Genomic DNA, 19,095 nt, shown 5'->3' with positions numbered 1-19,095 from the left:
CGTCATTTCCACCAGTAGTAACATCTGCCTGTTGATCTCATGATTAGTGTGATGGATGAAAAGTGTTTCCATTGCAGTTTAGAACGACATATAGTGTTGATTGAGATTTGTACCAGTTAATACAATGAGATCTGTTGTCCTTCTGAACAGGGTGTTTGCCCTTTTAAGAGCTGTTGGAGCAGATCTACCATTAAGGTTTTACTGTTTCTGGTTGCTTGTAGTGGCAGCCGGGGAGAACTCTCGCTGCACCATGTCGCCAGCGTCGGCGTTCGCCATCGCCACGGCGGCCGCAGGGCACAGCAGCTCGCAGGGTGAGCATGTCCAATCCTGAAGGTCACAGCGGATGTAGCGGAGGGAGGGAGCTCCGCTTGTGCTGTTCATTGGATTATGTGGTGGGGAGAAGCTAAAAGGACAACAGAACATAATTTAAAGATAAGAGGAAGGAAGTGGTCGCCTGTGTAGGAGATTTCTAATGAGCTAATAAGCTTTTATTGTTTTAAAAGCACATTTGTTTTTAAAATCGATGGCTTAGAAGCCTAAAGCAAGCTACAATGAAAATATAAATACAAACAGAATATAATTTACTTCCTTTATTATAGTAATTACTTTAAAAATTTCACATTTAGAAAATGTAGTAATATGTTTTTAGAGTTTTCTTCAATATGTGTGTCTGGATTGCTAAATCTGGATTTATTTATTTATTGCTCTTCTAGGTTTTAGTAACTCTGAGAAAACATGTGATAAGGAATTCATCATCCGCAGAGCTGCTACCAACAGAGTCCTGAATGTCCTGCGGCACTGGGTCTCTAAACACTCCCAGGTGAGTCAAAGAGGAAACACTTTCCATATCCACAGTCTGTTTCAATCAGTCAGACTTTAGTAATGTATGTATCCTAGCAAAAACATGCTTAAGAAGATAACCAACCACTGGATTGATTTTGGGGATTTTCCTTGTATCAGAGTTGGTCCAACCTGCACCTGTTAGCACTAGGAGACTGATGTCTTTTCTGTCACAAACCTACTTCTGTTTGTGACAGAAGGTAGTTTTCAGAAGGTAGTTTTCGACTCATTCAGATTAGTTTGAGTCATAATATTGTAACACCAAAATATGTAATAAAGCATGAAATAACTCAAAGAACGCTCTATAGTAATATTATACTACAGTATGAAAATACATCTTAATTCTACCTTGTTTGCTAATGTGGCAAAACAAAGGTAGGGCCTGTAGGTTACCATGGCTCCAATTATTCCTAACGTCCCTCAGTGCTTTCCACATACAGCCAAAAGAGAAAGACCCCCTTTGAGGAGCACGCCTAAAAAAGCTGCTGGTTGCTTTCGCTCTCGCTGCGTCTCTTCTTCCATCGTTGCTCTCCGTGACAGAGGTGCTCTTTGCACTGCGTGTCCTTCCCACCATGGACGCACGCAGAAAGGTCAGCTTCATCCCCAGGGAGCTTCAGAGAACTATCATTTTTGTCTAAGATTATATAAGGAACTATTTTTGTAGCTGGCTGTTGCCTGGAAAAGTAAACTTGTTCGGGTTGGCTGAGAAAAACAGCTCTTGGTTTAGGAGGGCGAGGTGTTTTTGACCTTCCACAGTCACAAATTACTAAAGTGAATGGAAAAATATATGAACTTGGTTTGGTTTCTAACACTATATTGATGAGTTAAATGTGAAGCTCTTCTAGTGTTGAGGTGTCCAAATTAGTTAATTGTAAGTAACAAAGTTGTACTAACATCAAGTCACATTTATGATGTGTCACTTTTGATTTCCACCATTTTGAGTACTGAGGTGTAAGTGAGACGAAAGGTGTATCAATCAATCAATCAAAGTTTATTTGTATAGCACATTTCAGCAGCAAGGCATTTCAAGGTGCTTTACATAATTAAAAAACAAAATAAAAACAGCATGCGACATTGAATAAACAGTAAGAAAGAGAAAGATTTTGGAAAAAGAAAAAAAAGAAAAAGATATTAAAAAAAAGATAAAAACATACTTTTGTTACGGAATTTAAGCGCCTGTCGTCGTCTAACAGGACATGGTCTCCAACCCTGCAGCAAGACTCTCAGTGTGCAGCTGAATCAGGACAAAGCAACTATTGCCATGATATCAAGGTTACAGTCCTTGTCAAACGGCGTTTTGACTAATGTCCAAAAGGTTGGAGTCCCAGTTGAAAGTGTCTCAACTAAAGTTCTACAGCTTTTTATTTCTCTTTCTCACTGTTTACGTTTTAATGATGTTTTTTAAATCTCTTTCTCTTTCTCACATGCTGTTTTTATTTTGATTATGTAAAGCACTTTGAAATGCCTTGCTGCTGAAATGTGCTATACAAATAAAATCTGATTGATTGATTGATTAATCAATCAACCTGCACCTTGTTGCTGAAATGTTACGCATTTCAGCAACAAAGTCGTTCAAAGTCCTTTACATTGTGAAAACCTAAAAATAAAAAAAATCATAAACACAACAACTGTGAAAAACAGACATTACATTTTGTAAAATGTAATGTCATTTTGATTGTTAAAGTCATCAATACTCATCAAATATATTGGTCAATTCTCCATTTATGATGATTCAAAAGCAGCTCTAAACAGGTAGCTTTTAAAGGAACTCAGTGTTTCAGCTGTTTTGCAGTTTTCTGGAAGTTTGTCCATGATCTAGCTAAACGTATCCTTGCTGTCCTTGACTAAATGTTTGATGCACCATCCCTGAGCGATCCCAAATGGTGAAATTATTATCAGAACTTATTTTTTAAAAAGTAATTTTAGGGGCGAGTCAACCTTCATGAGCGTCTGTGTAGCACAGCATGAGTCTGAGTAACATTAATATCAGGTCATTGCAATAAGATTAAAGTAAAACTGTTTAATTCCAATAAGTGGTTTGTATGTGTGAGTTATTAATGCCTCTGTTGCAACGCACATATCAGAATTTCTTTTCCTACTTTTTCATTAGTTTCTCTACCAGATTTGCTTACCACGTTCCTTTTTTCTTGATGGATTTTACACTGGCTGTCATTATGTCACCGACTGCTCTGATGCTGTTCTGCTGTGTGCTTCACATCATCTCAGCTGAAGCTTTCCGATGTCGTGTCTCTGTGTCTCTGTCAGGACTTTGACCTGAACAGCGAGCTGAAGACAGGAGTGATCAGTCTGCTGGAGGAGGTGCTGCGAGACCCAGATCTTCTGCCCCAAGAGAGAAAAGCAGCAACCAACATTTTAAGGTGCAGACTATTTACTGGCAAAACTCCTCTTCATAATGTCAGAGGTTTATTTTACACATTTGTTGTAATTATTTTGCTGTCAAATGTTAGATATTTAGAATTTTCCTTGATGTATCTTCAAAATGACGCTGTGGTTTGCTTTGCAGTGCCATTTCTCAGGATGAACCAGACGACACTCAGCTGAGGATAGAAGACATCCTACAGATGGTCAGTGTGAGTTCATGTGAAACACTTCACTGAATGCGTTCAATGAAACAAAAAAAGTTTGAAATGACTTCTCTTGTTATAATGAAACAGAAAAGCTGCCCTCTTCTGCATTTCATTGCGGTAAGGATAATTCTCTCTCTTTCCCTGTTAAACGTCCACCAGGAAGTGATTCTTCCTGTAGATTTAAAGTTGTTAGCGATCTTTATGCTGCGCTTCCCACACATTAAGCCGATGTGTGTCTGTGTGTGAACAAGGCTGAGAGTCCTAAAGCCGAGTGTTTCGAGTCCCTGTCGGCCATGGAGATGGCCGAGCAGATCACGCTGCTGGATCACATCGTTTTCAGGAGCATTCCCTATGAGTGAGTACACGGCTAACCACTACTGTACCGTCAATCGGCTCCAGGAGGTTTTTGTTTGGATAAAATATGTCCAACTCTATCCGAGCATTACATAAATAACAGCAGCTGGAATGGGTAAAATAACTCATATAAAACAGTAAGTAATGATAATCTGACAGGATTAATAGCAGCAGATCACCTTTATTTACATTTTATTACATTACTAAACAGACTTCAATGCATTACATTGAGGTTTTACATGGCAGTTCACTACAATACAGATCATAATTGTGATACTTAAAATATTTTCTTTCACATTAAACAACTAGTTTAGTTTCCCTGTCTTTAATTTCATTTTAGTTTATATCAATCTGCTGTGAGGCGGTTTTCTAGAGCTGTGTGTTGTGGAGGCCAGCAGGGGGAGCTAGAGAGGCATCAGAAAGTTAGAGGGAAGATGAAGAGGGGGGAAATGCAAAAATTAAAAAAAATTAAGCCATAAATTTCTATTAAATGTTTTTAAAATAAATTGTAATCTGTTTTCAAATTTTTATTATGAAACATAAGTTAAAATAATTTATTGAAATGTTATTTGCCAGGCTCATCTATCTGATTGGCTGCTGGTCATCGCTAGGAAGCGTGAAGTGGGAAAGTTTCTGTCAAGAAAAGACAGAAGGAACTGTGGAGATGAAATAAAATTTGATGTGTGATAAATAGAATTATTACATTTTTTTATAATAATCAAAATATGGGATTGTGGTGCAACATTTTTTATCACATAACATAAATATATTGACGTAATATTATGACATAAACATCAAATTAATAAAGTCAAAAATCTTCTACCACAGAACTCACGACCAATTAAATCCAGAAGATACCAGGCAACATTAAATGCTAACCGACTGCAGCAATTATCGAATAGTGAATCAAAGTGAGGAGAAACATTTGGAAAGTTATTGTTTCTTTACATAAGAAAAATATTCAGAGACGTTCTCCTTAAAATCTGACTAAGCTGCAGCTACTTTTCAAAGAAAAATATGCAAACATTTCAGTCTGTTGATGTTCAAAGCTGCTACAGACAAATCATGTAAGATGTGCAGCTGTGATTATAATGAGAAGCAGTTTTGCAAAAAAATAAAAAATTAATTAATTAAACCATGGATCCCTTTCATTCAGTGTCACATTTATACAGAGCTTTCTATCATGTGAAAAAACATAAAAGGATCACCTTTCAGATTGACTGACCATCTCACTTTGTGTCCACTCAGGGAGTTTTTGGGTCAGGGCTGGATGAAGGTGGACAAGACTGAAAGGACTCCATACATCATGAAGACCAGCCAGCACTTTAATGATGTAAGAAACCCTCGCAGAAAACTCACCAAAACCTACCGTTCCAAACTTTAAACTATCATGAACATTTAACACTGGAACTGGAAGATGTTTTAAATATCCAAAACAAATAAACAAAACACCAGAAATAACAAATAAAATGAATCATGAAGTTTCTGTAAACAAAATTGTCCTTTAAAGAAAAGGTTCTGGTTGAGACCAAAACACCAAACTGAAGACTTTTGTCATCCAGTTTATGGTAGAAAGAGAAAAGACACAAAACGACAAATCATGCAATGGTTATTGAGGTTGTTTTAATTTATCACGCAATTTTTTGATTTAGTTCTTATTGTGACATATAAAATTGTGAATAAAAGTGAGAAAAACATTCTTCAAGTTGGAGTTTTATATATTTTGCCACATTGTCTGTAGGTTTGAAAAAGGTTTCCAGGTCAAAGGTTAATGCTGTTTCGGGGAACCATGACATGCAAAAGTTCCAAAACTTTTCCATGCGATCTAGAGGACCAAAGAAATACCTGCAGCATTCAGAATTTGGGCCGCGGGCCTGGAGTTTGACACATGTGGCTTTGATTTATTTTAAACAAAAAACACTGGGGGGATTTATATTATACAATCAGTGCACATCATCACTGCTTCTTGCTTTGTGAATCAGACCAACATGATGGTAAAAATGGATCAAAATGTTAGTGGATAACAGTTTTAGCATATCAGATTGTTCTGTCTTGTGATTCCTGTGAAATCTCGTCAGATGAGCAACCTGGTGGCATCTCAGATCATGGCCCACAGCGACGTGGGCTCTCGGGCCGGCTCCATAGAGAAGTGGCTGGCCGTGGCCGACATCTGTCGCTGCCTCAACAACTACAACGGCGTGCTGGAGATCACCTCTGCTCTCAACCGCAGCGCCATCTACAGGCTGAAGAAAACCTGGGCTAAAGTTTGCAAACAGGTTTAGCTGAATCAGCTCGCAGTACTAACATTACTTTACACACACAGAAAACCTCCAACGTTACGATTTGTCTTTTGTTTTCTTTTTTGTTTTCAGACCAAGGCGCTGATGGACCGGCTTCAGAAGATTGTATCGTCAGAGGGGAGGTTCAAAAATCTCAGAGAGACGCTGAAAAAGTAGCTACAGTCACAGACAGTCACGCTCTGCCCTACAGCATGATGCTGACACCACTATGAGATCATTTTTACCTCCTTGTGCGCAGCTGCAACCCTCCATGTGTGCCGTACCTGGGAATGTACCTGACTGACCTGGCCTTCATCGAGGAGGGAACGCCAAACTTCACCGAGGAGGGGCTGGTCAACTTCTCCAAGATGAGAATGGTAAGATTTTCTGTCCTACAGCCCAAAACACACACAACTCTCTGGAGTTTGGCTTTTATTGTCAGGGTCAGCTTATTTTCTGCAGATAAAAAAAAACATTGTTAACCATCTCTGAGGTTTATACTTTCTAAAATTAAAACTAGGATGTCTATGAATGTTTTTTGGGGATATTTTTGCTTCATAAAGTTTAAACCACAGCAATCTGATCTGAATTTAACAACTGAGGCAGCGTCCAAACGGAAATTGTTGCAGGTGTGCAGGACAATAGAGACATCTTGTGGCTGAAAATGGTAGAACAATGAAAATTGCTGAATCAACACAAATGATGATGGCAAGGGGTAATAAAAACATTATGTTGTTATTGTAACACTTTGTTTAAACAAACTTTTTGTGCCTTTTTTTATTTTATCTGCTCACTAATAAACAAAAAACTAATGAGATAAAAACAAAATGGATCAGTAAATGATTAAGGACAAAAAACATAAAAAAGGTTTTGCAAGATGTTGTCATAAGACACGCCCACAGTCGATTGTTTTTTTATTTTTGGCTTCAAGATTTGCTCTGGAGGTTCTAGTTACTGCAAAATTAAGATGAATGGAAAAACTTTTTAAATAAATAAGCATCTATCCTTAACACCTAATACATATCTGTTTAAGAAAATGTTACTTTCTGAGCATTTTAAAACATTTTTATCTTGGCGCATGGGTTTTTATAAATCAAGATTTGTTGGTATGAAAAAGCTTCACCTTAAAGTTGCCTTTCTCTTTTTGTTGCTCTCTCTGCCTCTACAGATCTCTCATATTATCCGGGAAATTCGTCAGTTTCAGCAGGCTCCTTACAGGATAGAGCACCAATCCAAGGTTTGCCGTTTTTAATAATCATTTATTTATTTAAAAAAAAAAAGAAAAGAAATTCTTTCCTCAAGCAGTCTTTACTTCATATCCAGGTAACTCAGTTCCTGCTGGATAAGACCGTAGTAATGGATGAAGATACTCTGTATGAGCTCTCACTGAAGATCGAACCTCGAGTCCCTCCAGGTTAATTTTACACCAGAAACCTGCATCTACTGCACAGATTCACACCTCTCAGCTCACAGCACCACCTTTTAGATAAAGCCGGCGCTTTTATGTCACACACAGGTGATCAGCAGGTGTAGTAGGGGAAACTCAGGAGACAATGTGCCTTGTTTTATGGAGATCTGAGGTATTTATCTAGTTATTGTACTGTATCGCAGAAACAACTCCTTGCTATGTTCTCAAACCTTTATGAGTGTAGAAACACCATCAGCACCAGAATGTTGCTGCTGTCACTCTGTGATTTGTATTTGTTGTCTTTAACACAAAGTTCAGCTATTTCTTCATATTATATCAAACAACCATTTTTGCATTAATTAATCACATTTTAATATTGTTTCTCTGTGTGATTCGAATATTCAGGAAATTAAAGGGGCAGTATTATGTATTTTTTAACCACAAATCATTTTATAGTACAATCAAGTAACTATGTTACCTTCAGTTCATGTAAAAATGCTGTATATGACAGTTTTGACTTTAAAGAAATTTTAATTCGATACATAAAGGCTTGAAATTGGGTCTCTGTCTCTTTAAAAACTCCGGCTCTTTCTGAAACTCCATCTTCAGGAAGTCATCATGACATGGCTCTTCTAGTAACCCTCTAGCAATGTTTTTACCAACTTCAGACTGAGAAGTAGCTCCTACAATGAGCTCAGCTGACTAGCAGATCCACCAGGTGTTTGCTAATTGCTGCTGGCTAGTCTGAAGGAGCTGAGTGGGGGGAGGGGAAGAAACTGCTCTATGAGGGGGAATCTTAGAAGATTGAAAACTGCAGCTCAGAGGAGGAACTTCATCCTCGAAGGCGGGGCTTGGTCCACCAAGGCGTTTTTCACAGCTGAATGGTTGCCATGGAGATTAAAGGATTTCTCAAATATGCATGAGAGAATCAAGGCAACACTCCAGGTATGTTTTTCATGACGAAATAACATTATAACATGATGGAAAGCTTAGAAATTTTTTAAGAGAGCATTCTGATGGTCTCACCCAAAAATAATGAATTTCCTTACCGAATGTTTCAATAACCTTATAATAATGTGAGCTGGAATGAGCTTAACCTGTCTAGGACTTTAAATATGACATTTTGTCGCACAGTGAACCTTGTGATCTCTGAGTTCATGGTCACATGAAACATCAGCTGTAATTTCATTTTTAATCTTGTAAATTTACTCTATCTGATCAAACAACGGTTATGAGCTTCTGTTTTTTTTTTTCTTGCACGTTCCCCTTTTTTTGAAGCGGCTTTTAGCAAATTTAGCTCTTTTATCCAACTTGACAAACAACACGTCTCCTTTTAGTTTAGAATTGCTAAGAATTTTGTACACATTTTTTCTGATCAATATTTTTTAAGAATCATCTCCTGAAACCACCTAAAGAAAAACATCACTCTTAATATATTTCTCTGATGTCATCACAGTAAATAATAATTCCTGTTAATGTTATCATATCTTTAAAACCTTTAACTTGTAAGAGTACCTCTGTAGTGGCATGTTTGCACTATTAATTTTAAGAAGAATGTTGCAAGGTTCTAGCATTATTAGTATCATAAATGTAGCATATATTACTATCAGTTTATTTTTGTAGATGCAGCTGACTTGTTTTTTTAGATTCATTTTTGCCTCTTTCCTTTCTGAAATCTTCTGTAACTTGTTTGCATTAGTCAGCTTGTTTTCATTCACTGTTGCATACTTTTATTCAACTTGTATTGTTTTTTAATTATTTATTTGTGTATTGTACAGACATTTACAAACTAAAGGCTTGAAAATAAAACTTTCAGGGAAACAAATGTTGTTGCAGATCATTGATGAAGAAGAATAAAAAAACATTAAAGCTTCACTTTCTGTGAAAACCTAAAGACGGCCACGGTCTGTAAAAATGAAAATTGGGCCTTTGAGTTTCAGCAAAAAGCAAAACATGCATTCCTTACAAAAATAATCTAAAACCTGTTGCCCTGGGCGACAGCCCCTGGAAGCTCTGTCTAAAGTCTGACACTTCCTGGATTTTTTTTTTTTTTTGTAATGAATAATTAAAGAAAATAATGCATCCATCATTTACTTTCTACTTCTTAACCATAAAGTTTCATTAAATACAAGTTGATGTTGTAATATGACAAAATGAGAAAAAAAAAAATATCAAAGGACAAGACTTAGTATTTGCACCGTTGGCTTTCCGTACACAGAAGCTCAGCAAATGTCATCTTGAGGTAAAAAGAACATGGAAACAACAATTCCATACATTAAAGTGTTTTGAGTTGTTGGGAAAATGTATCAAATCTCCTTCAGTGTCAGAGTTCCGCTCGTGAAAGTCACGTTTTATTTCTGAAGCTGCAGCAGAGTTTGAGACAACTGAAGGAGAGAGGAAGAGATCATGTGTAAATGTGAAGGTCAAACCAGACGTGATATTAGAGCCATCAAAGTTAATCATGGCTCTGTTTACAGGAGATCTCTGCCTTCATTGGTTTATAACTGTGTCTTAACTTGTGATTGGCCCTCAATTTGTATTCCCACAAGTGGAGTAGAGTTTGGAGAGGGCGGGGGGGCGGAGCCAACGACAGAGGAGACTCAAAAGCTGATTTTCAGTAACCTTCAGTCAGAAGGCAGCAGCTTTCATCCAGGTATGTTACCCTCCTTCTTTCGTTTCTCTGACAGAGCCTCCATTAGCTGATATATTTAAGAACATTTTAAATCTAGAGTTTTGAGAACATGATTAAGTGAGTGCATGTGTCATATTTGTGTTTAAATTGACAGAATCTATTAGAAGCTGGTTATGATCACAACACGCTTTTCTTACCAAACAAGAGAATGCTTAGTTAGTAAAAACAAACAAAAAAAAAACTTTTTGCACTTTTGCAAACCACTGAACAGTTGAGTTTTAAACTTTTGATATCCTGCCAAGTTCTCGGGTCACATGATTCTCCCCATATCCATTTTCCATCTCTCTTTAACATTGTGTTGACCTTATGAACTTCTGTCCAGAATGATTCTGTATCCATCAGCCAGGAGGGGCTTTGGTCTTGGCACCAAACGTCCCTCCACTGATCTATTAATAATAATAATATCACCACTGACCCAAACAGTATGTGTCCTCCAGTCTGCACTGCAAACGTTAAGATATAATCGCTGTGGGTGAAAGTCGGGTCTGACATGATCGGTTCATTTTAAAAATATTGGATCGATTAGGGATTTTTTTTTCTCCCCCTCTGACCTGAATTAACAGAAGCAGTCTGGTCCTCACGCTTCTCTATTTTTAGAAACAGTCTCCTAGACACCGAGTCAAAGTCAAGCTGCGCTGTGACCTCCCATATACTGAATCTGATTGGAAATAAGTATAAATCTGGGAACAGATAACTGGAATTTATTTGAATTTATCTGAATTTTTCCCGTGTCATGTTCATTACAGTAAAGCCAAGAAAAGAAAAAACATCATGTGGGCAATGTGGAATTAGGGTTGCAGAACAGGATCAGGGCTAACGCTGAGCATTTCATTTGTGGAGATCAATGTGGTTTAGACAACAGCGACTGGTTCTTAATGGTCTAATTACCAGAAATTTGAGAAATCTTCAGCTTACAAGGTTAACAAACAGACATGTGGCGCAAACATCCACAGGTCAGTGTGCAAGAAAATGATCAGTGTCATTTTCACCATTTAGCCAAGACTAACATGGATGTTTTTGAACTGAGAGGAAAGTGGAGTACCCCGAGAAAGCTCATGCATGCACAAGAAGAATATCGGAATAATATGTCATTTTTGGCCAAAAGTGATTTTGAAAAGAAGAAAAAGCACCACCTGTTTTTTTTTTTTGTCCATGACTTTGTTGACTTACGTTAAAAAAAAACACACTTGGCAAATTGTGACTGAGGCTATCATGTTAAGAAGATGACAATATGCAAATCCTGTTGTTTTAATAAACCACAGATGACTCAGAACAGATTTAAATGTATACAGTTTCAAATAGAAAGTTAAACTAACGTAGTTAGCAGGTATGCAAAGAGACTGCATACCTACTAACCACATGCTCCACACCATAACCTCCACCAACCCAATTGGGTGATTGCTTCATCCAACTGGGTGTTGGATGAAGCAATCAGAAAGCAGCAGCCAAGAGAGAGGGTAGGGCTATCATGTTAAGAAGATGACAATATGCAAATTCTGTGAATCAGACAAAAGTCTGATTCACAATCCAGCAGGACAGAATCTGATGATGAAATTATAAAGTTTCCATTAATCCAAAGGTGTCCAAAATGTGGTCTGGGGGCCGTTTGTGGCCCTTGAAGTGATTTGGTGAGATCCTTGACAAAATCAAAACCAAAAAAACCCCCCAAAAAACATGCAAACTTGGTTTTCAGGCTCAAGGATAGAGTTTTAAAACATTTATAAATAAAGGTTCAAGAAAGTTTTACTGCCTTTTAAAAAAGATACGGTTAAAAAAAGGAAAGAACAACACAAAGTACTGATCTTTGATCAATTATCTTTTTCACCTTGACTCAATTTTGTAGCAAATAGGACAACCAACATCCAGCCAGTTTTTACTTAAGAGCAGATTTTGGCGACCGGTTTGGTGAACTCGACTAAATAACGTGGGATGTTTTTCTAAGATTGAGCGAAACCCTGTTGTTCTTACTGAGAAGAATAAACATAGTAGAAAACAACCAGTTTATGATTCATGTTTCAGATGTATAACCATCTGCAGCTTCCTTTCTACAAAAAGACAGACTTCTTTCATTTCATTAGAATATTGTGTTTTATTTCTAGTTGTTCAGGTGAAAGAGAAACATTTTATACATATAAAAAAAATAAAGATACTGCATTTTTAATTAAAATAGATAAAAATATGTATATTTTGTGGCCCTCAATTACTTTCATCTCGATGGCTTCGGCTCACGTGACAAAACGTTTGAACACCACTCCATTAACAACTTTATTATATTAAATAATGTCACAGTCTGCAATAGTTACAAATGTGATCCAGCATGCGCTCACAAAACAATTCAGTTATTTATTTCCGCTAATTTGCATAATTTACAGACCTTACCGACTGCTTTTGAGCCGTTTTACTATTTCCTCCTTCAGTTTCTGTCTTTCTTGGCATTTCTAGCTCTTCTTCTACTGATCCGTACTTGAGGTACTTTTCTGGAGGAAAGATGTCGGGCTCCTTCAGGCGTCTGATCTCGGGCCGCAGCACGGCCGTGCTGCTGGCCAGTCTGGGCGCGGGCACCATGGCCACCGGCGTCCTGCTGAACGAGAATGGCTCCCTGGCTGCCGAGGCCAAGAAGAAGCTCTACCCTCCCAGGTAAGACGGACGACCTCGACGAGGGGCCAAGTACAGAAGCATCAGAAACTTTTCCGTTTCCTAGAAGCATGAATTCAGGTGTGATAGCCTCATTCTGAGACTCAGAGAGATGGGTTGCATCAGCGGATGGTGAGCGTTGGTTGGGGGTCACGACTGACGCAGCGGCAAATGCCTGTGTGACCAGTGACACTCTCATGTTTCATCTATGCTACCTTTGACTCACTTTCTCTTAAGGTTTCAGATGCCGCTCATGTCTCCCTTTCCTAGTCGCCCTGTGGATGGGAAGCAAATTCAAGAAAAGCTTCAACCTGTAAATCCTGAGAATGAACGGATTTATTTTACTCTATTTTTTAAACGAGAATCCAGAGTGTTTATCGTGACCTTCAGGTCTCTTCCTGGATCGCTTCACTGACATGACATAAGGAGGTCAAAGAGAATTTGATTAATTAACGACTGGCTACAAATCACATTGTGGGTGAAGCAGTTAATTAGATTAATCGTGATTAATCGATTATTAAAAATAATTGTCAACTAATTTACCAATCAAATAATTGTGAACTACAGTATACAGAATTAAACATCCAATCTCCTAAACACACTCGGTAGTTAAACCAAAACTGTTCATAAATAATATAAATATTTTACATTTACAATTAAAAAAACTGTTTAGAAACATTCTACCCAGAATGAAATAGTGGATTAGTTTTAGCTTCACTAAAATAGGAACTTAGTTGTTTATTTGCATTTTTTATGCATTTCAAATGTATGAATGAAAATTATGAGCAGTGTGCTGATAATTTTTTTTTCTTTTCCCCGACTGCTCGATTAATCGTCACTGAAATAACGGTTACGGTGCAGCAGGCTTTCAAACACTTAAATGTGGAATCAGAGCCGTTCAGGACGCTCTGCCAGGAAACATGCTGCACCAGGAACATGTTTTATCTTTTCTTCCGTCTCTTTTCTGTTTCTTCTGTCGTTCTGTTTTTCTTCTCTTGTTCATTTCTTCTTCCTCTTCCTTCCTGACAGCTCAGACTTCCCCGACCTGAGGAAACACAACAACTGCATGGCCACCGCTCTGACTCCGGCCATTTACGCCAAACTGAGGGACAAGCTGACTCCCAACAACTGGACCCTTGACCAGTGCATCCAGACGGGGGTGGACAACCCGGGTCACCCCTTTATTAAGACGGTGGGCTGCGTCGCTGGTGACGAGGAAAGCTACGAGGTAACGGAACACGGGAGACCCACACATGAGCAGGGAAAACTGAAACATTTTTCCCTGTTTCATATATAAGTTCATATATTTATAAGTTACTGCAGCTTCCACCCAATTTAGGTAATTATAAATAACCTAAAACAGGAAAAGTCTGATTTAACATTGCTTGTTAATGGTTGTTAAAGGTTGTGTCTTTCATCTGTGTTTCTTCCAGCCACAATAAGGTTCTACATATTAATGTTTGATATTTAGTAAATGTTTTGCCTCTCAAGTCTTTTGCTGTTTCCTCCAGGTGTTTGCTGAACTCTTTGATCCGGTAATCAAAGACAGACACAACGGCTACGATCCCAGAAAAATGACACACCCCACCGACCTTGACGCCTCTAAGGTGGAACCACAGCTGACCCGTTCTGTGTTACCGGTCAGACGCTACTAAAACCACTCACTGGGGTCTTCGTCGTCTCTTCTTTTGCCTTCAGCTAAAACACGGGATGTTCGATGAGAACTACGTTCTGTCGTCGCGCGTCCGGACGGGCCGCAGCATTCGCGGGCTGAGCCTCCCCCCGGCCTGTTCCAGGGCTGAGCGGCGTGAAGTGGAGCGGGTGGTGGTGACCGCTTTGGCCGGCCTAAAGGGAGACCTCGCTGGCCGCTACTACAGCCTGGGCGACATGACAGAGAAAGAGCAGCAGCAGCTTATTGATGTGAGTCAGAGACGCTGCGAATGCTTAGATATGGAGGAGGAACAGATGATTCAGCTGATGCTGATCTACAGTCAGTAATAATAAGTTGGGATGTATCTGTTTTTTTTGTTTTTGTTTTGTTTTTGACAAAGTTAAATTAGCGAAATAAGATCATTCATATAATGCAAGAGAGAACTTTGTTGGATCTAGACCGGGTGGTCTATGTGTTGAAGGGAAACCCTCTTCATGAAACTGTCACTAGAAAACAGAGGGTCTTCAGTCAGAGGGCTCTTCAAATTTGCTGCAATACAGACTGCTGCAGGCGATCTTTGCTGCCCACAGCCATGAGCCTTTGACCAACCTGTCTCTACGTTAAATAGCTTAAATATCTCAGGTTCTGACCCTGGCCTGAGTGCAGAGGATCTGGGCAGGCCGATGTTTAGTGAACTCCTAAGAAATAGAAAATTGATTCTATAAAGAATTTCAATTCCAAGCCCTGGGAATTCTGAATCGATTCAAAATGCTCAAAAGTTGATTTTAAAATGGGTTTTAAGTTGTACGTTTTTCCTGCTCCGGCATGTCGAATTACACGCCCACTCAGCCACCATAGAAGGGAATCTTGCCTACTGTACAGATTTTGAATAATTCTTTGGTATTTTTTATTTTTTATTATTTGAGGCAGAGCCAGCAGCCAAGCTAACCTAATACTGGTAATTTAAGTTACAGAATTGTATGACATACCTGTCACGTCTCCTGTTTTGGCCAGGAAACTACAGTTTTTATCCCTTTTTCTCGTTATGCTCCTGTATTAGTATTTTCCCGTAAATGTCCAGTGTTACATGAAGTTTGATATACTGATATAGAATCTGGAACTTTACAGAAGTGTTTTTAATTTAATGTTCTATTTGTTAAAGCTTTGTCTTTCTCTCTTGTCAGTCATCATTTAAACAGAATCTCTGGACCGTTTCAATTGAAAAATTGTTTTTTGAATCGAAAACTGTTTCTGAATTGAATGGTGACCCTAACAATCAAAATAGAATTGAACTGCTGGACACTGAAAGATTCACATTTCTAGAATGTGCTGTGAAAAAGTACATTCTAGAGAGCTCATCATGTTCAACTTATGAACTCATTCAGTAAAGAGAAAGAGTTGTCTCTGAAATCAAGATTTAAATGTGATTAAACTGTTTTCTTTAGAAAGCTGAGCTCAGATTCATGAGTCAAACTTCAGCATATATAACAGATCATAGAAAAAGAACGTCTCTGATCTCGAAAAGCAACACATTGTGTACAAAAAAAAATCAAAAATAGTAGAAAACAAAGTCATCGTTTGTTATTAATGGTTTGTGAAGTTTATCTCTGAACGTTGCAGTTTTATTGCAATTATTTTATCACTTAAGCCTAACAGGGTCAAGTTGGTTTGGATAGCGTCTTTTCCTTTAATGAATACAATAATTTAAAAAAAAAAAAGTGTTTGTATTTACACAGGTCATCTTTGTCACATATTGAAATTTCTTTCAACATTCAAAAAAGTGAAAGTAAAAGAAATCTGACTGTTTTACAGCACTATACCTGCACATTCCTCCCTCTGCCAGCTAAATGAATAAATAGAAGTTGTTCTTTAACATCCTGCTGCCTCTCTCTACCTTTTTATCTGTAGGACCACTTCCTGTTCGACAAGCCCGTCTCCCCTCTGTTGACGTGCGCCTTCATGGCCAGAGACTGGCCAGACGCCAGGGGGATCTGGTACGGTCCACACAGCTGGATGCTTGAGTTCACTGTCTGTCGCCAATTTTGTACGATTTCTTGTGCTAATCGTTGGGCGAACTGTAGTTTTTCTGCTCTCACCTGGTGAACAGGGTACTTCACAAAGGGGTGTCTTAAGTGTCTCTTACCAAATCATTGTGGTTTCTTGTCTTCAGGCACAATAATGAGAAGACCTTCCTGATCTGGGTCAACGAGGAAGACCACACCAGAGTCATCTCCATGGAGAAGGGCGGCAACATGAAGAGAGTGTTCGAGAGATTCTGCAACGGCCTCAAACAGGCATGATGGAGCCACAACGCAAAAACAATAAACCTTTTTTGTCTAGCTTCGACTGCCAGTGCCTTAGTACGCTTGAAATCAGACAAAACTAACTTAAAAGTAACTTCAGAAAGATATATGATTTTGTTTGAAGTTAATAATTCTTTAACATTGATGTAAAAATAAAAAACACTAACTCCATTGGCAGATGTTTTTCACTTATAACATGGGGAAAATGTCTTGATATAGGTATCAATATCAGTATTAAGGAATTATTGACTTAAGACAAGTTATTAAAAGTTTCTGAAAAGTTACTTGTTTTGTCCTGTTTCAAGTATACTAATATATTTGCACTAGAAAGTAGACCAAAATGATTTGGTAAGATTTTGTGAAGTCTCAGTGCACAAGAGTAAATCATTTTAAGGTGGTAGTTTTTCTCACTTGGGTCTTTGTAGAACTGTTTCTCATGTTAATAGTATTTTTTTAAGTATCACATTCATATATTTTCTTTCTATGGATCAGGTTGAGCATCTGATCCAGGAGAGAGGCTGGGAGTTCATGTGGAACGAGCGTCTGGGATACATCCTCACATGCCCGTCCAACCTGGGCACAGGCCTGAGGGCCGGGGTTCATGTCCGCCTGCCAAACCTCAGCAAGGTGACGTGGCCAACCCAACACCAGCATGCTCTGTTAACGGCCTTCATTATTTCACTTCTCTGGGGGATTCGGCGACATCGGTTAAACCTAACGAGTCGGTGTTTGTCAATCAGGTTTATCTTTTTTTTTTTTTTTTATCTGCGTTCATTCCTGCTCTTCAGGATGGTAGAGTGCCAGGCAAACAATACATGGTTTACAAGATCCTCCTGAGACAACGGCTCATTGAACCAGCTTTGCTTGCCAGTCTTTTGGGTCGTGTCTCTGCCATGTTTGTTCTTCTCTACAAAACAGCTGAAGATCACTCTGACTCAGACAGTTGATTGCCAATTTTTCACAAGAAAAAAAATGTTACAACAAGCTGATGTGAGTGACAACTAACCACCTGCAGGTGGCAGCATTTTACTTCTACTGCACTGCTTGCCTCAGTTTTACCCGTTAACTTCTATGTCTGTGATCGATAAAAAGTCACATTTGCCGCAATAAGCGCAAGTTTCGCACAATTCTTTACAAATATGTCTAAAGTGGCATCACAAACAAACAAAAAAAAACCCAGAAAGAAAATCAATCGTAATTTAATGAAGGGACTGTTTAAAGTGTTTTGCAGGTTTTCTCTGTATTCATCTCTATCTTCGTTCTTTCTCAGCTACCATGATGCTCCCAACTACATGAGGTAGTGTTCAGAGTGATGATGTGCAACAGTTTTCTCTCTGCACATGTCTGAAAAATATTGGGATAAACTGTTCAGAAACAGCGGAGCAAGAAGTGGCTATGCATTAAATAGGACGCATGGGGGCGCTGCGCCAGAGGGGGCGCCAAAGCGGTAGGGAAAAAATGTTTCTAGTTGAAATTTTCTGTATTTAACATCGATTTATTCATTCCTGATTAGAAAGGAGATGCAATTTTCCTCTCCTTCACAAAGCAACAAAATAGATCCACAAAGAAAAAAACAAACAACCCCCCCCACTGTGTTATATTTTAGTCATTTAGCAGCCAACATAGAATGTTTAACTTTGCAGTATTTTTTTTTTTTTAAAAACTGCCTAAAATGTCCCTTTATGTTAAGAAAGCAAAACATACCAACTACATTCATTTATGTAGTTTTATTTTTAAACACAAGTCGTGACTTGTGTCTCCATTTGCCCTGCAGGACCCACGTTTCTCCAAAATCCTGGACAACCTGCGGCTGCAGAAGCGAGGCACGGGCGGGGTCGACACGGCGGCCACTGGAGACACCTTCGACATTTCCAACCTGGACCGTCTGGGCAAATCCGAGGTGAGCCTTCCTTCCGGTTCCTGTGGTCTACATGCGTTATTGCTGGTGAAGTGACATTTTGGGTTGTTGCAATTTAGGTGGAGCTGGTTCAGCTGTTGGTCGACGGGGTCAACTACCTGATCGAGTGCGAGAAGAAGCTGGAAAAGGGCCAGGACATCCAGGTGCCCGCTCCGCTGGTTATGTTCAAGAAGTGAGAGCCGAACATGTGAAGGAGAACCTTGGCTCTACCACTAGAGGCTGATGTCTCAAAGATTGTACATCTTCAGGGTAAAAAAAAAACAAGATCTTCGACATGACCTGCAGAAAAGTCTACCTCAAGTTAAGGATTACCCTGACTTTAATAAAAAAAAATTAAAAACAATTTGACTAGTTTCACTTTCTATTACATCAGATGTTTGGATCCCTTTAGTTTAATGTCATCACTTTCCTAAAACAAAAACAAAAAA

The 19,095-nt window shown here is 38.7% G+C and overlaps 2 protein-coding genes across 2 annotated transcripts in view; both read left to right on the top strand.

Annotated features, from left to right (window-relative positions):
- rasgrf2a (Ras protein-specific guanine nucleotide-releasing factor 2a) overlaps positions 1–9,294 on the top strand; it is a 34,595-nt gene extending 25,301 nt beyond the window's left edge. The window contains exons 18-29 of the mRNA XM_014968539.2: positions 222–311; positions 714–820; positions 3,106–3,218; positions 3,365–3,425; positions 3,516–3,545; positions 3,680–3,783; positions 5,031–5,115; positions 5,861–6,058; positions 6,155–6,234; positions 6,321–6,438; positions 7,230–7,298; positions 7,385–9,294. Of these exons, the coding sequence (XP_014824025.2) occupies positions 222–311; positions 714–820; positions 3,106–3,218; positions 3,365–3,425; positions 3,516–3,545; positions 3,680–3,783; positions 5,031–5,115; positions 5,861–6,058; positions 6,155–6,234; positions 6,321–6,438; positions 7,230–7,298; positions 7,385–7,480 (1,151 nt within the window). The 3' untranslated portion in view covers positions 7,481–9,294. The remainder of the gene's footprint in view (positions 1–221; positions 312–713; positions 821–3,105; positions 3,219–3,364; positions 3,426–3,515; positions 3,546–3,679; positions 3,784–5,030; positions 5,116–5,860; positions 6,059–6,154; positions 6,235–6,320; positions 6,439–7,229; positions 7,299–7,384) is intronic.
- A 754-nt stretch (positions 9,295–10,048) lies between these two features.
- ckmt2a (creatine kinase, mitochondrial 2a (sarcomeric)) lies at positions 10,049–19,010 on the top strand. Its single transcript, XM_014968530.2, has 10 exons — positions 10,049–10,122; positions 12,604–12,798; positions 13,825–14,023; positions 14,307–14,402; positions 14,494–14,715; positions 16,355–16,440; positions 16,617–16,740; positions 17,242–17,376; positions 18,524–18,649; positions 18,727–19,010. Exons 2-10 carry the CDS (start codon positions 12,650–12,652, stop codon positions 18,841–18,843), a joined length of 1,254 nt encoding a protein of 417 aa, XP_014824016.1. The 5' UTR covers positions 10,049–10,122; positions 12,604–12,649; the 3' UTR covers positions 18,844–19,010.
- The last annotated feature ends 85 nt before the right edge of the window (positions 19,011–19,095 follow it).

This window comes from Poecilia mexicana, unplaced genomic scaffold, assembly GCF_051168715.1.
Source record: "Poecilia mexicana isolate PSO_F unplaced genomic scaffold, ASM5116871v1 scaffold_12, whole genome shotgun sequence".
NCBI classification, from domain to species: Eukaryota; Metazoa; Chordata; class Actinopteri; order Cyprinodontiformes; family Poeciliidae; genus Poecilia; species Poecilia mexicana.
Note: the sequence above shows the minus strand (reverse complement) of the source record. Positions and strands in the feature narration are given on the sequence as shown.

Excerpts from the sequence above, each read along its gene's own strand:
- ckmt2a (XM_014968530.2), top strand. The coding sequence starts at position 12,650 with ATGTCGGGCTCCTTCAGGCGTCTGATCTCGGGCCGCAGCACGGCCGTG. Across the intron at positions 16,741-17,241 it reads TCTGCAACGGCCTCAAACAG|GTTGAGCATCTGATCCAGGA; the intron begins GCATGATGGAGC and ends TCTATGGATCAG. Across the intron at positions 18,650-18,726 it reads ACCGTCTGGGCAAATCCGAG|GTGGAGCTGGTTCAGCTGTT; the intron begins GTGAGCCTTCCT and ends GTTGCAATTTAG.